The sequence below is a fragment of the Oncorhynchus mykiss genome, chromosome 5, assembly GCF_057628025.1.
Source record: "Oncorhynchus mykiss isolate SJ-2025 chromosome 5, ASM5762802v1, whole genome shotgun sequence".
Taxonomy (NCBI): Eukaryota; Metazoa; Chordata; class Actinopteri; order Salmoniformes; family Salmonidae; genus Oncorhynchus; species Oncorhynchus mykiss.
In genome coordinates this window covers 76,026,081-76,038,490 of record NC_143026.1, presented here as the reverse complement: position 1 = coordinate 76,038,490, position 12,410 = coordinate 76,026,081, and the positions used below count along the sequence as shown (strand labels likewise).

Sequence of the window (12,410 nt, the reverse complement as noted above, 5' to 3'; positions counted from 1 at the left end):
CTCTCTCAATTAAATTCAATTCAAGGGGCTTTATTGACATGGGAAACATATGTTAACATTGCCAAAGCAAGTAGATAATTAACAAAAGTAAAAGTAAACATTACACTCCAAAATAATAAAGACATTACAAATGTCATATTATGTATATATACAGTGTTGTAACGATGTGCAAATGGTTAAATAAATAAACATGAATATGGGTTGTATTTACAATGGTTTTTGTTCTCCACTGGTTTCCCTTTTCTTGTGGCAACAGGTCACAAATATTGTTACTGTGATGGCACACTGTGGTATTTCACCCAGTAGATATGGGAGTTTATCAAAATGGGGTTTGTTTTTTCAAATTCTATGTGGATCTGTGTAATCTGAGGGAATTATGTGTCTCTAATATGGTCATATATTTGGCAGGAAGTTAGGAAGTGCATCTCAGTTTCCACCTCATTTTGTCGGCAGTGTACAATTAGCCTGTCTTCTCTTGAGAGCCAGATCTGCCATCTCTCTGTAGGTGAAGGCTTTGTTATGGAAGGTTTGGGAATCGCTTCCTTTTATGTGGTTGTAGAATTTAACGTCTCTTTTCTGGATTTTGATAATTAGTTGGGTATCAGCCTAATTCTGCTCTGCATGCATTATTTGGTGTTTACGTTGATCACGGAGGATATTTTTGCAGAATTCTGTATGCAGTCTCAATTTGATGTTTGCCCCATTTTGTGAATTCTTGGTTGGTGAGGCGACCCCAGACCTCACAACCATAAAGGGCAATGGGCAATGGGATTCAAGTATTTTTAGCCAGATCCTAATTGGTATGTCGAATTTTATGTTCCTTTTAATGGCATAGAATGCCCTTCTTGCCTTGACTCTCAGATCGTTCACAGCTTTGTGGAAGTTACCTGCGGCGCTGAGGTATGTATTGTTTTTTGTGTGCTCTAAGGCAACGGTGTCTAGATAGAATTTGTATTTGTGATCCTGGCGACTGGACCTTTTTTGGAACACCATTATTTTGGTCTTACTGAGATTTACTGTTAGGGCCCAGGTCTGGCAGAAGATCTAAGTGATGCTGTAGGCCCTCCTTGGTTGGTGACAGAAGCACCAGATCATCAGCAAACATTTGACTTCAGATTCTGGTGAAGCCAAGTGCTGCAGACCATTCTAGTGCCCTCGTTGACATATATATGTTAAAGAGGGTGGGGCTTAAGCTGCATCCATGTCTCACCCCACAGCCCTGTGGAAAGAAATGTATGTTTTTTGTCAATTTTAACTGCAGACTTGTTGTTTGTGTACATGGATTATATGTTGTTGTATGTTTTTCCCCCAACACTACTGTCCAGCAATTTGTATAGCAGACCCTCATGCCAAATTGAGTCGAAGGCTTTTTTGATATCATCAAAGCATGAGAAGACTTTGCCTTTGTTTTTTTGTGTGTTTTTTTTTTTTGTCAATTAGGCTGTGCAGGGTGAATATGCAGTCTGTCGTACGATAATTTGGTAAAAAGCCAATTTGACAGTTCATTGTTTTCGCTGAGGAAATGTATACGTCTGCTGTTAATGATAATTCTGAGGATTTTCCCAAGGTTTCTGTTGACGCATATCCCACAGTAGTTATTGTCGTCAAATTATTCTCCACTTTTGTGGATTGGGGTGATTGCCAAAGAAAGTGAAAAAAATTATTAACCATTTAAAAAAATGTACAATAAACATCACTCTCACAAAAGTTTCAAAAGAATAAAGACATTTCAATTATCTCCCTGTATATTGTATATGGTCTACTCTAAAGAAAGAAAGCTACTAGTAATTGATTAACTGATCTAATTAAGAAGCCAGTGAACACAGATGTTCTCTCCTTTTCTCCAGGCCTTTGTCACTATGGGCTTAATTAATGAACAATCTCCCTCCCCATGTTACGTGTGTGTGTGTGTGTGTGTGTGTGTGTGTGTGTGTGTGTGTGTGTGTGTGTGTGTGTGTGCCGCAAGGTGTTTACTGGGTTTATTTTACATGAATTAGTATGTTTTGAGTTTAACATGTAGTTGTTTGCTCTCTTCAAAAGTAAAAGATCATTTTCCTGCTTAAATTCAGAAATATTTGTTTCTTCTTTGAGTGAGTGAGTGAGTGAGTTGAGTGAGTTGAGTGAGTTAGTGAGTTGAGTGAGTTGAGTGAGTTGAGTGAGTTGAGTGAGTGAGTTGAGTGAGTGAGTGAGTGAGTGAGTGAGTGAGTGAGTGAGTGAGTGAGTGAGTGAGTTGAGTGAGTGAGTGAGTGAGTGAGTTGAGTGAGTTGAGTGAGTGAGTGAGTGAGTTGAGTGAGTGAGTTGAGTGAGTTGAGTGAGTGAGTGAGTGAGTGAGTGAGTGAGTGAGTTGAGTGAGTGAGTGAGTGAGTGAGTGAGGTGAGTGAGTGAGTGAGTGAGTGAGTGAGTGAGTGAGTGAGTGAGTGAGTTGAGTGAGTGAGTGAGTGAGTTGAGTGAGTGAGTTGAGTGAGTGAGTTAGTGAGTGAGTTGAGTGAGTGAGTGAGTGAGTGAGTTGAGTGAGTGAGTTGAGTGAGTGAGTGAGTGAGTGAGTGAGTTGAGTGAGTGAGTGAGTGAGTGAGTGAGTTGAGTGAGTGAGTTGAGTGAGTGAGTGAGTTGAGTGAGTGAGTGAGTGAGTGAGTTGAGTGAGTGAGTGAGTGAGTGAGTTGAGTGAGTGAGTGAGTGAGTGAGTGAGTTGAGTGAGTGAGTTGAGTGAGTGAGTGAGTGAGTGAGTGAGTGAGTTGAGTGAGTGAGTGAGTGAGTGAGTGAGTGAGTGAGTTGAGTGAGTGAGTTGAGTGAGTGAGTGAGTGAGTGAGTGAGTGAGTTGAGTGAGTGAGTGAGTGAGTTGAGTGAGTGAGTGAGTGAGTGAGTTGAGTGAGTGAGTGAGTGAGTGAGTGAGTGAGTGAGTTGAGTGAGTGAGTGAGTGAGTTGAGTGAGTGAGTGAGTGAGTGAGTGAGTTGAGTGAGTGAGTTGAGTGAGTGAGTGAGTGAGTGAGTTGAGTGAGTGAGTGAGTGAGTTGAGTGAGTGAGTGAGTGAGTGAGTGAGTGAGTGAGTTGAGTGAGTGAGTGAGTGAGTTGAGTGAGTGAGTGAGTGAGTGAGTGAGTGAGTGAGTGAGTTGAGTGAGTGAGTGAGTGAGTGAGTTGAGTGAGTGAGTGAGTGAGTGAGTGAGTGAGTGAGTGAGTTGAGTGAGTGAGTGAGTGAGTGAGTTGAGTGAGTGAGTGAGTTGAGTGAGTGAGTGAGTGAGTGAGTGAGTGTCCATGCCCCAGGTGCTCCCCAGGTGCTCCCCTGTGCTCCTGTGTTATCTCATCCTCTAGGAAAGGAACTAGGGCCTAGGTGCTCCTTTCACACAGATTCCTGAGGGAAAGAATGGAACGGCTGTGTTTTTTTTCTTCAAACTGTTTGAAGTGAGTGTTCCTGTGTGATGTGTTCAAGCCAAAAGCTCTCTCAGACAGGCAGACAGTTTCCTGTCAAGAGTTTAATCCTTGGGACAGTGAATTACTTTTGGAGCAGACGCCCAGAGGAATTTCGTCATTCTCAGACACAGAGAGGGAGAAGGAGAAGAGTTTTTTTCCCCTCTTCTATTCTCACGATTAGTGAGATTTTGAGTTTCTTAATCCACAGGCTATGTTGCCAAGGCAATGAGCTCCAGTTTGATCTTGTGATAAAGCAGAGATAGAGATTAGAAAGAGGATACCCCTCAGTTCAGAAGATAAGAAGGTTGATTAACAGAAACGCTCAGGAATGATGGGATACCACCAACATAGGCCTCCTGGGCAAAGCAATTGTCGGTCCCAAATGACATTCTCTTTCACATAAAAATTCCCCCTCTTTCACAGTGGCATAGCTACATTTATTTTCTCTCAGCCACTCTTATGTCAGGAGTTATATTCCAATGTGTTTTAAGAACTGAGCTGTCATGTAGTGAGCTGGGAGAGGATTGCACTTCAGTACTCCTATAGTCTGGATTAACACTGCTGGATTCTCTACTGCCAGAAGGGGGGAAAGGCCGGCGGGGGACTGGGTTGGTTCCTGTAGGACGCTCAGTAACTCAGTAGCCATCTCTCAGTGGATACACCCATCAGGGATCAGGTCACAACACTGCACCATCCTTGACTGACGGGAATGAGGCCACACTCTGGGTAGTCAAGGCCATTCATGGGAGCCCTGTGTCCGTACCTGACTGACTGATCTAGTTTATATTTTAATAGTGGCCTGGTTATTTGTGCTGGCTGTGTATTCTGTGAAGATATGTTTCTGTGCTGCGCTCAGTCAGGGATAGGAGAACGTAGCGTATTTGGGTTAGGGAGGATAATCCACTCACCCCTAAAGAGGATTGGAGAATCTCACAGGCTTTGATAAGTTGTGAGCTGGTGTTTATTTCACATCATATGAGCAGGACTGTTTGTGTCACTGCCAGCAAGGGCGCTTCCTACTCTCTCCCTTCCGCCACCGTCATCGCCACCGCCGCCTCTCCCACGGCATGATGGGTAATTATTTTTGTGTTAGAGGGGGAGGGGGTAGGAGGGCAGGTTGAAAAGAAGGAGAGGACGGGAGGATTGGTGAGAATGTTTTAGTGATAAGGAATGGGTTAGAGTTGCTGTTCCTTAGCTATCTCTCTCCAGATCACAGGGTTGAGGGAGATTATGTGATAGTTGAAGTGTCTCTCTGTGTCTGAAACTGTGGACAACTAAGCCTGGTGTACTGCTGCTGAGGCGGGCTGTTCAAGCACAAAGTTTTCCATGATCCCCAGAAATCACTCACTGACACACACAGGGGAGAGGAGGGGGCATAAAAACACAACTTCCACTACAGGAGGAGGCTGTGTATTAGATAGGAGGGCAGACAAAAAGATAGAGCAGTTGGTTCTGAAGAAAATTATGTGAGATTTGTCTTTTTGTTAGCTTGTATACTCATAGGACACTTTGTAGGCTCATTGGATCCTCTCTCTGGGGTCCTGTCTGTCCCACTGTGACTTCGGGACGGTTGTTTGGGTTCCCTGTTCCTGGCCTCAGACTGGAGAGATTGTGGCCTTAATTCCTCCAGACAGCCATTAAAGCTCTTAGCAGCAGTGGAGATATGCCTAAGTGGCTACGGCAGAACTGTGCCTTTGATGCCCAGAAGGAAGGGGATTTGATTTAAGGGTAGCCAAAGCCCTTAATGACAAGGCACACACGAGACAATGACTAGCATGTCATCTCTGAGGGGAAGACCATATTGTGCTGTGAGTTTCCGCTCGAATAGATAATGCCTTCTAGTTATTTTCAAACCACCTGGGTGATGCACTGGTCACACACCTTGTGTGAGCTTATTACTTGGATCATATTTGGATATACAATCAATTTGATGGTACAGACGCTACAGCTTATTTCATACCCAGCAAGTTCGTCTGGTGACTTGCAGGATGAAGACAGGAAGACAGACAGGTACACCCACAGATGGACAGACAGGGAGATGAACAGACACACAGACAAACAGACAGGGAGACGAACAGACGAACAGTCGGACAGACGGACAGACAAACAGACGGGGAGATGGACAGACAGACAGATGTTGAAACAAACAGAGGGGGAGAAGGACAGGGAGATGGACAGACAGGGAGATGGAGCAGGAGACAGACTCAGAGACGGAAAGATGAACAGACGGTGAGACAAACAGACGGGGAGAAGGACAGGGAGATGGAAAGAAAAACAGTTGGACAGACAGGGAGTCAGACGGACAGACACACCGACGGGGAGACGGACAGGGAGACGGACAGACAGGGAGATGGACCGGGAGACAGACTCTGAGATGGGAAGACAAACAGACAGGGAGACCGGGAGACAGACGGGGAGACGAACAGACAGACGGACAGACAAACAGACAGGGAGACGGACAGGGAGACAAACAGACGGGGAGACGGACAGGGAGACGAAAAGACAGACGGACAGACAAACAGACAGGGAGACGGACAGGGAGACAAACAGACAGGGAGACGGACAGGTAGACGAAAAGACAAACAGACAGACAGACAGGGAGACGGACCGGGAGACAGACGGGGAGATGGACAGACAAACAGATGGGAGACAGACAGGGAGACGGACCAGGAGACAGACGGGGAGACAGACAGATAAAGAGACGGGGAGACAAGGACACCGGTAGACATAAGAAGTAGCCTTTGACAGACCTGAACAAATGGTATGTATGTTTTTATTAATGGTTATTCAAATATGGCACCAGGATTAGAAGGAAATTGCTGGTTGGGTGGCCTCTGAGATTTACATACCTGAATGGAACTTCTTCATCCCTCTATGAACAGTTGTGTTTACTGTGGTTTTCCACTGCCGAAGTTGAAATAATATGAAGGAAATGTTGTCTAAGGATTTAGTTGCTTACTGTCAGCTTGGCCCAATGTACTGTACTACAGGCTTTGCCATCTGTAGGTGTATCGCAGTGTCTGTATGTGTTTGTGTTTGTGTTGTTTGTGTGTGTGTGTGTGCGCATTCGCGTGTGCACGGAACATGCTGGTGTAACAGCAGTATTTTGTGTCTGATGTGCATGTAGCTTTAATTACACTAATGGATGTTGAGTGACATGTGAAAGGCTGCTGCTCCTCTCTACTGGTGTAGATGTTGTGATGGATGTTGTGAAAGGCTGCTGCTCCTCTCTACTGGTATAGGGCTCAATGTTGTTGACTGAAATAGTGTTCTTCTATCCAAACACTTCCCTTGCTTAAGTGGTATATTGCTGACTCGACAGGCTTGATGCGATTCAATATAGTAACTCTGAATTAAGGTGAGTTTCCAGCAGAGAGAGAGAGACACACACACGCATGCTTGGACACACACACACAGACACGCCTCCCTCCATCTGACAGCCTGGTGGAACACAGGTGGAGGAGGGGGAGTTAGTAACCACAAGTATCCCTGCATAGCAGAGCTCTGACTGGGCCACAAATCATGATCAATGGGCCTCTGCTTGGCTCCACTGTCTGAAACTTCATCCTCTTCTTTGAATGCCAGTCACCACACCCAAACTGAATGGACTGCTCCCCAAACTCTCTGTGTGTCTGTCAGCCTAGTGTTAGAGCTGACTGGCGAGAGTCAAGCCCAATGGCTGGAAAAGTAAGATATAGAGGCCAGTTCAGGATTAAATGTCTCTGTCTGTGATGTATGGACACAGAGCATGACCTGCTCAGACAGACCTCTGATTGAGACAAAACGCTGGAGCCCCCAGAGAGCCAATGGCCTCTCTCCCTTAGACACACACAGCCTGTTTCTGAGCTTCCATTACTCAGCGCCATTTAATGCTATTTCCTCTATTTGTATCCTCCCAAATGGAGCATGAGGCTGACTGCCACCATTTTAGCTATTGCTTAATGTCCTCCATTTTGCCTTAATTGCATCCTGTCCTCCATATGCAGTAATAATACCTGCTGCTGTAATGAGGATGTATATAGAAATGGATCCAGTTTGCTGTGCATGTCTGTGTGTGAGTAGAAGCTCTAACTGGGTCTGATCCAGCCCATAAAAACAAAGTAAAAGTTTGTTCTTATGGCTCCACAGAGATGCAGAGACAGGACAATGTTATTTCAGATTCCGTTCTTGGAGCTTCAACCAAAAACCTTTACTATGGGAGAGAAAGACACAGAGACAGTTATTTGCTGTCTATATGCAAACACATTCCCAACATTATCAGTTTGTGAAGATTTCAATTGTAGGGATTTGTGTGTGTGTGTGTGTGTGTGTGTGTGTGTGTGTGTGTTTGCGTGCGTGCGTGCGTGTGTGTGTGCGTTCCTGTGTATGTGCATGTGCACGTGGGTGTTTGTGTGTTTGTGCCTTTCGAGTGTTCTGTTTGTGTTGCATGTCGAGTGTAGGTACGGGAAAGAAGAATAGTTTGAGAATGCGATTAGTTTCATGAGGGAGAATATGACTTAAAGACCTGCGTGGTGTTTTGTATCCCTGATGTCTCTTCTGTTACCTGTTCTATACGTTTGTTTGCTCACATCATTATTCAATCTGTTAGCTGGTCTTATCCACAGCGACTCACAGATCAGCATAATGCATGTCATTATACACCGAATGAATCAAATAAAGAAGCCAGGAAGGATGACAAGAAGCAGAGACTCAGAGGCTCAGTATGACATTATCAAACCACTTTTTATTACAGATGAACAGCCATTAAATACAAATACAATGATCAGGGACGTATGAAAGACAATATGCAATTATACACTAGCAGGTTGCGTATTGGGTGTGTGATGTTGTTGCCTGAGGAGGAATCACTTATCAAGATGATGACCTCAGTCGTGAGGTCAGATAGATGTCGCATCAGGGCAGCTTGGATCAGGAAGTGGAAGTGAGGAGATGGACACAGCCAGAGGGTGATGGGTTGGAGGTCACAACACTTTAACTACTGCTCCTGAGATGGTGGTGACCTTTAACCTTTATCCCTCTGGTTTAATCCCTGTCCATATTGTCTCTAACTGGACTGTGTTGTTAACAGTTGTCACTACTGATCCACCGAGGGTACAGGAGGATTCAGACAGTGTTGACATGTTGTCAGCCATTGTTGACCGATGGCTATCTCCATTCTGCTCCGTGATTCAGTGGCTGTTGTGTGTTCAGCACATCATAATTCATGACACATGGTAATTGGTGATGAGTCACTGAGAGCAGAATAATGGTTCTATCCATCACAGGTTCCAAACACCTCACTGTCCTAGTAGCCCATATTTTCTTGCTTGGATGTTGTTGTTGATGCATCACCTCATCCAGCTGGGCCTATGGTGCGTCCCCCTGACTGATCGTCCTTCTCTCCCTGTGTGCATTTGCAGGTGTAAAGGTGCGTCTCACTATGGCCTGTCTGCAGACAGGAAGCGGCGTTCCCAGGAGGGTGACTGTACTGACAGCACGTCAGAACTCACCGTTGCCACCCTGCCCGGCGATGGCCCCACCTCTGCTGCTGTTGCCCTCCTATCAGACGATCCCGGCCTCGTCAACCCCGCCTTTGACCCCAGTATGGAGGACAACAGCCAATCAGGCAGCACCACCAGCCTGGCAGCCCGCAGCAGTACCAAAAAGAGTGATTGTGAGTGTGCGTACGTACGGATGTGTTTGTGATTGTGTAGTTCTGCACCAAGTAACCTTTCTCTGATCTATAAAGCAGTGTGTGTGTGTGTATGTCTGTGCGTGTGTGCGTAAATGTGTGCGTGCTTGTGCGTATCGAACTGTTTGTCAGTGTGACTGATTGAAAAGCAATATAAAGCAGGGAGCCAGCAGAGGCTTTCTAGTCATAGTTTCATAGTCCCTCACTCACATAGATACCACCAGTAAACACTATTCAAACATACATTTTACATCATACCCACACACAGGTAAACATCCCAGAGCCCATGCTCACTGAAACACAGTATCTGTACTACTTCAAGACTTTTGACAGAAATCCTATTCTTAAATTAGCATTGCTTCTTCACTAATATTTTATCACAGAGACAGAGACAGACAGACAGACAGACAGACAGACAGACAGACAGACAGACAGACAGACAGACAGACAGACAGACAGACAGACAGACAGACAGACAGACAGACAGACAGAGAGAGAGAGAGAGAGAGAGAGAGAGAGAGAGAGAGAGAGAGAGAAAGAATGTAAAGAGAGGAAGTGAGAGTGGGTGGAATGAGAATTTCACACAGCCCAGTTCCATTAATACTGAATTACGTGATAGGCCCTCACCCTCCACTAATATTTTATCACAGAGACAGAGACAGAGACAGACAGACAGACAGACAGACAGACAGGCAGGCCCTCACCCTCCACTAATCCCACCTGTGAACCCTGGAGCCACTCACAACTGTTGTACTCACTCACATCCCCTTCTAAATGTGAACGAGCTGCCGGTGGGGACACCAAATAACGCTGCAACAGCACTTTTGGCCCGGGCCGCTGAGCAGAGCACCCACCGCCATGCAGAGCCACTGCTGCTGAACAAGCTGTCATCTCCAGAAGAGCTGGATGCTTTAAAAGAATAATGTGGCTTTCAGGAGGCCTTTGCATCTCTCTAGGCCCGCAGAACAAGGGGAGTTGCAGAGAATCACTGCCCCGCTTTCAGGGGAGCCAGGCTGGGGCTCACACTCCACTGCAGCCTGCTCCGCTCTGGTAGAGCCACACTCCCTGTCAGAATCTCAGTAGACTATAGTAGGGTCAGACTGCTGTATTTATACTGCACCAAGTTTTATCTGTTGATTACATGAAACATGACTGCTGCAGTCTAGGAAGCTCATCACCCCTGCAGAGTTTATAGGCCCCCTCCATCCTGTTCATCAGCTTTGACATAATGACAAACAAATGACTGTTTGGGGAATTCATGAAGGATTTTGATTGGATTCTCTAAAACAGATGTGTTCAAGCTGTTGTTATGGCTTTTTTAGAGGCAGAGAGAACGAGATATCTCAGGCATCTGATTGGCTGTGATGAGGCAGGCTCAGAGACTTGTCCAGGCATGTTCAATCACAACAGAGCTGCTCTATAAAGTGTGCCCCTGTCTCTCTGTGCCCTCAGTCCGAAACTATGACCGCACCTCGGTCAGGAGCCGCTCCTTCAGGCGGTTGAACCGTGCATTCAGTGTCCTGCGGAGGACCAAGAGTGGCACATCCGTGTCGAATGAGACCGCAGAGGAACGAGACAATGCGAGGAACGCCAGTGTGCCGCAGGAAGGTATGCGTGTGTTTGTTTGAGTGAATGATTGTATGGTTAATTTTTCTGAACCATATGACATTTCTGTATGCTGTGTTTTATCAGTAGGGTTTGTGTTTAGTTCAGTATGATGTCAGTGGGGATGTGTTTAGTTCAGTATGAAGTCAGTGGGGTTGTGTTTAGTTCAGTATGAAGTCAGTGGGGATGTGTTTAGTTCAGGATGACGTCAGTGGGGATGTGTTTAGTTCAGTATGAAGTCAGTGGGGATGTGTTTAGTTCAGTATGAAGTCAGTGGGGGTTGTGTTTAGTTCAGTATGAAGTCAGTGGGGATGTGTTTAGTTCAGTATGATGTCAGTGGGGATGTGTTTAGTTCAGTATGAAGTCAGTGGGGATGTGTTTAGTTCAGTATGATGTCAGTGGGGGTTGTGTTTAGTTCAGTATGACGTCAGTGGGGGTTGTGTTTAGTTCAGGATGACGTCAGCAAGGGTTGTGTTTAGTTCAGTATGATGTCAGTGGGGATGTGTTTAGTTCAGTATGATGTCAGTGGGGGTGGTGTTTAGTTCAGCATGAAGTCAGCGGGGGTTGTGTTTAGTTCAGTATGAAGTCAGTGGGGGTTGTGTTTAGTTCAGTTTGAAGTCAGTGAGGGTTGTGTTTTGTTCAGTATGATGTCAGTGGGGGTTGTGTTAAGTTCAGCATGAAGTCAGTGAGGGTTCTGTTTAGTTCAGCATGAAGTCAGTGGGGGTTGTGTTTAGTTCAGTATGACGTCAGTGGGGGTTGTGTTCAGTTCAGTACATAGTCAGTTGGGGTTGTGTATAGTTCAGTATGATGTCAGTGGGGGTTGTGTTGAGTTCAGTAAATAATCAGTGGGGGTTGAGTTTAGTTCAGTATGACTTCAGCGGGGTTGTGCTTGGTCAAGTATGAATTTCGTGGGGGTTGTGCTTAGTCAAGTATGAAGTCAGTGGGGGTTGTGCTTAGTCAAGTATGAAGTCAATGGGGGTTGTGCTTAGTCAAGTATGATGTCAGTGGGGGTTGTGTTAAGTTCAGCATGAAGTCAGTGGGGGTTGTGTTTAGTTCAGCATGAAGTCAGTGGGGGTTGTGTTTAGTTCAGTATGACGTCAGTGGGGGTTGTGTTCAGTTCAGTATGAAGTCAGTGGGGGTTGTGTTTAGTTCAGTATGAAGTCAGTTGGGATGTGTTTAGTTCAGTATGATGTCAGTGGGGATGTGTTTAGTTCAGTATGAAGTCAGTGGGGGTTGTGCTTAGTCAAGTATGAAATCAGTGGGGGTTGTGTATTGTTCAGTATGAAGTCAGTGGGGATGTGTTTAGTTCAGTATGATGTCAGTGGGGATGTGTTTAGTTCAGTATGAAGTCAGTGGGGATGTGTATAGTTCAGTATGATGTCAGTGGGGATGTGTTTAGTTCAGTATGAAGTCAGTGGGGATGTGGTTAGTTCAGTATGACGTCAGTGGGGGTTGTGTTTAGTTCAGTATGACGTCAGTGGGGATGTGTTTAGTTCAGTATGATGTCAGTGGGGGTGGTGTTTAGTTCAGCATGAAGTCAGCGGGGGTTGTGTTTAGTTCAGTATGACGTCAGTGGGGGTTGTGTTTAATTCAGTTTGAAGTCAGTGAGGGTTGTGTTTTGTTCAGTATGATGTCAGTGGGGGTTGTGTTCAGTTCAGTACATAGTCAGTTGGGGTTGTGTATAGTTCAGTATGATGTCAGTGGGGGTCGTGTTGAGTTCAGTAAATAAT

The 12,410-nt window shown here is 45.5% G+C and overlaps 1 protein-coding gene across 10 annotated transcripts in view; it reads left to right on the top strand.

Annotated features, from left to right (window-relative positions):
- Positions 1 to 12,410, top strand: part of LOC110524556 (E3 ubiquitin-protein ligase LNX) — a 109,553-nt gene that overhangs the window by 37,822 nt on the left and 59,321 nt on the right. For 5 of the 10 annotated variants that reach the window (XM_090235987.1, XM_021604331.3, XM_090235989.1 and 2 more), the window contains 2 exons: positions 8,804 to 9,057; positions 10,528 to 10,683. In XM_090235987.1, the coding sequence (XP_090092113.1) occupies positions 8,804 to 9,057; positions 10,528 to 10,683 (410 nt within the window). Of the gene's footprint in view, positions 1 to 8,803; positions 9,064 to 10,527; positions 10,684 to 12,410 lie in introns of all 10 variants that reach the window. The other 5 variants (XM_021604330.3, XM_021604329.3, XM_036978392.2 and 2 more) reach the window with 1 other exon arrangement.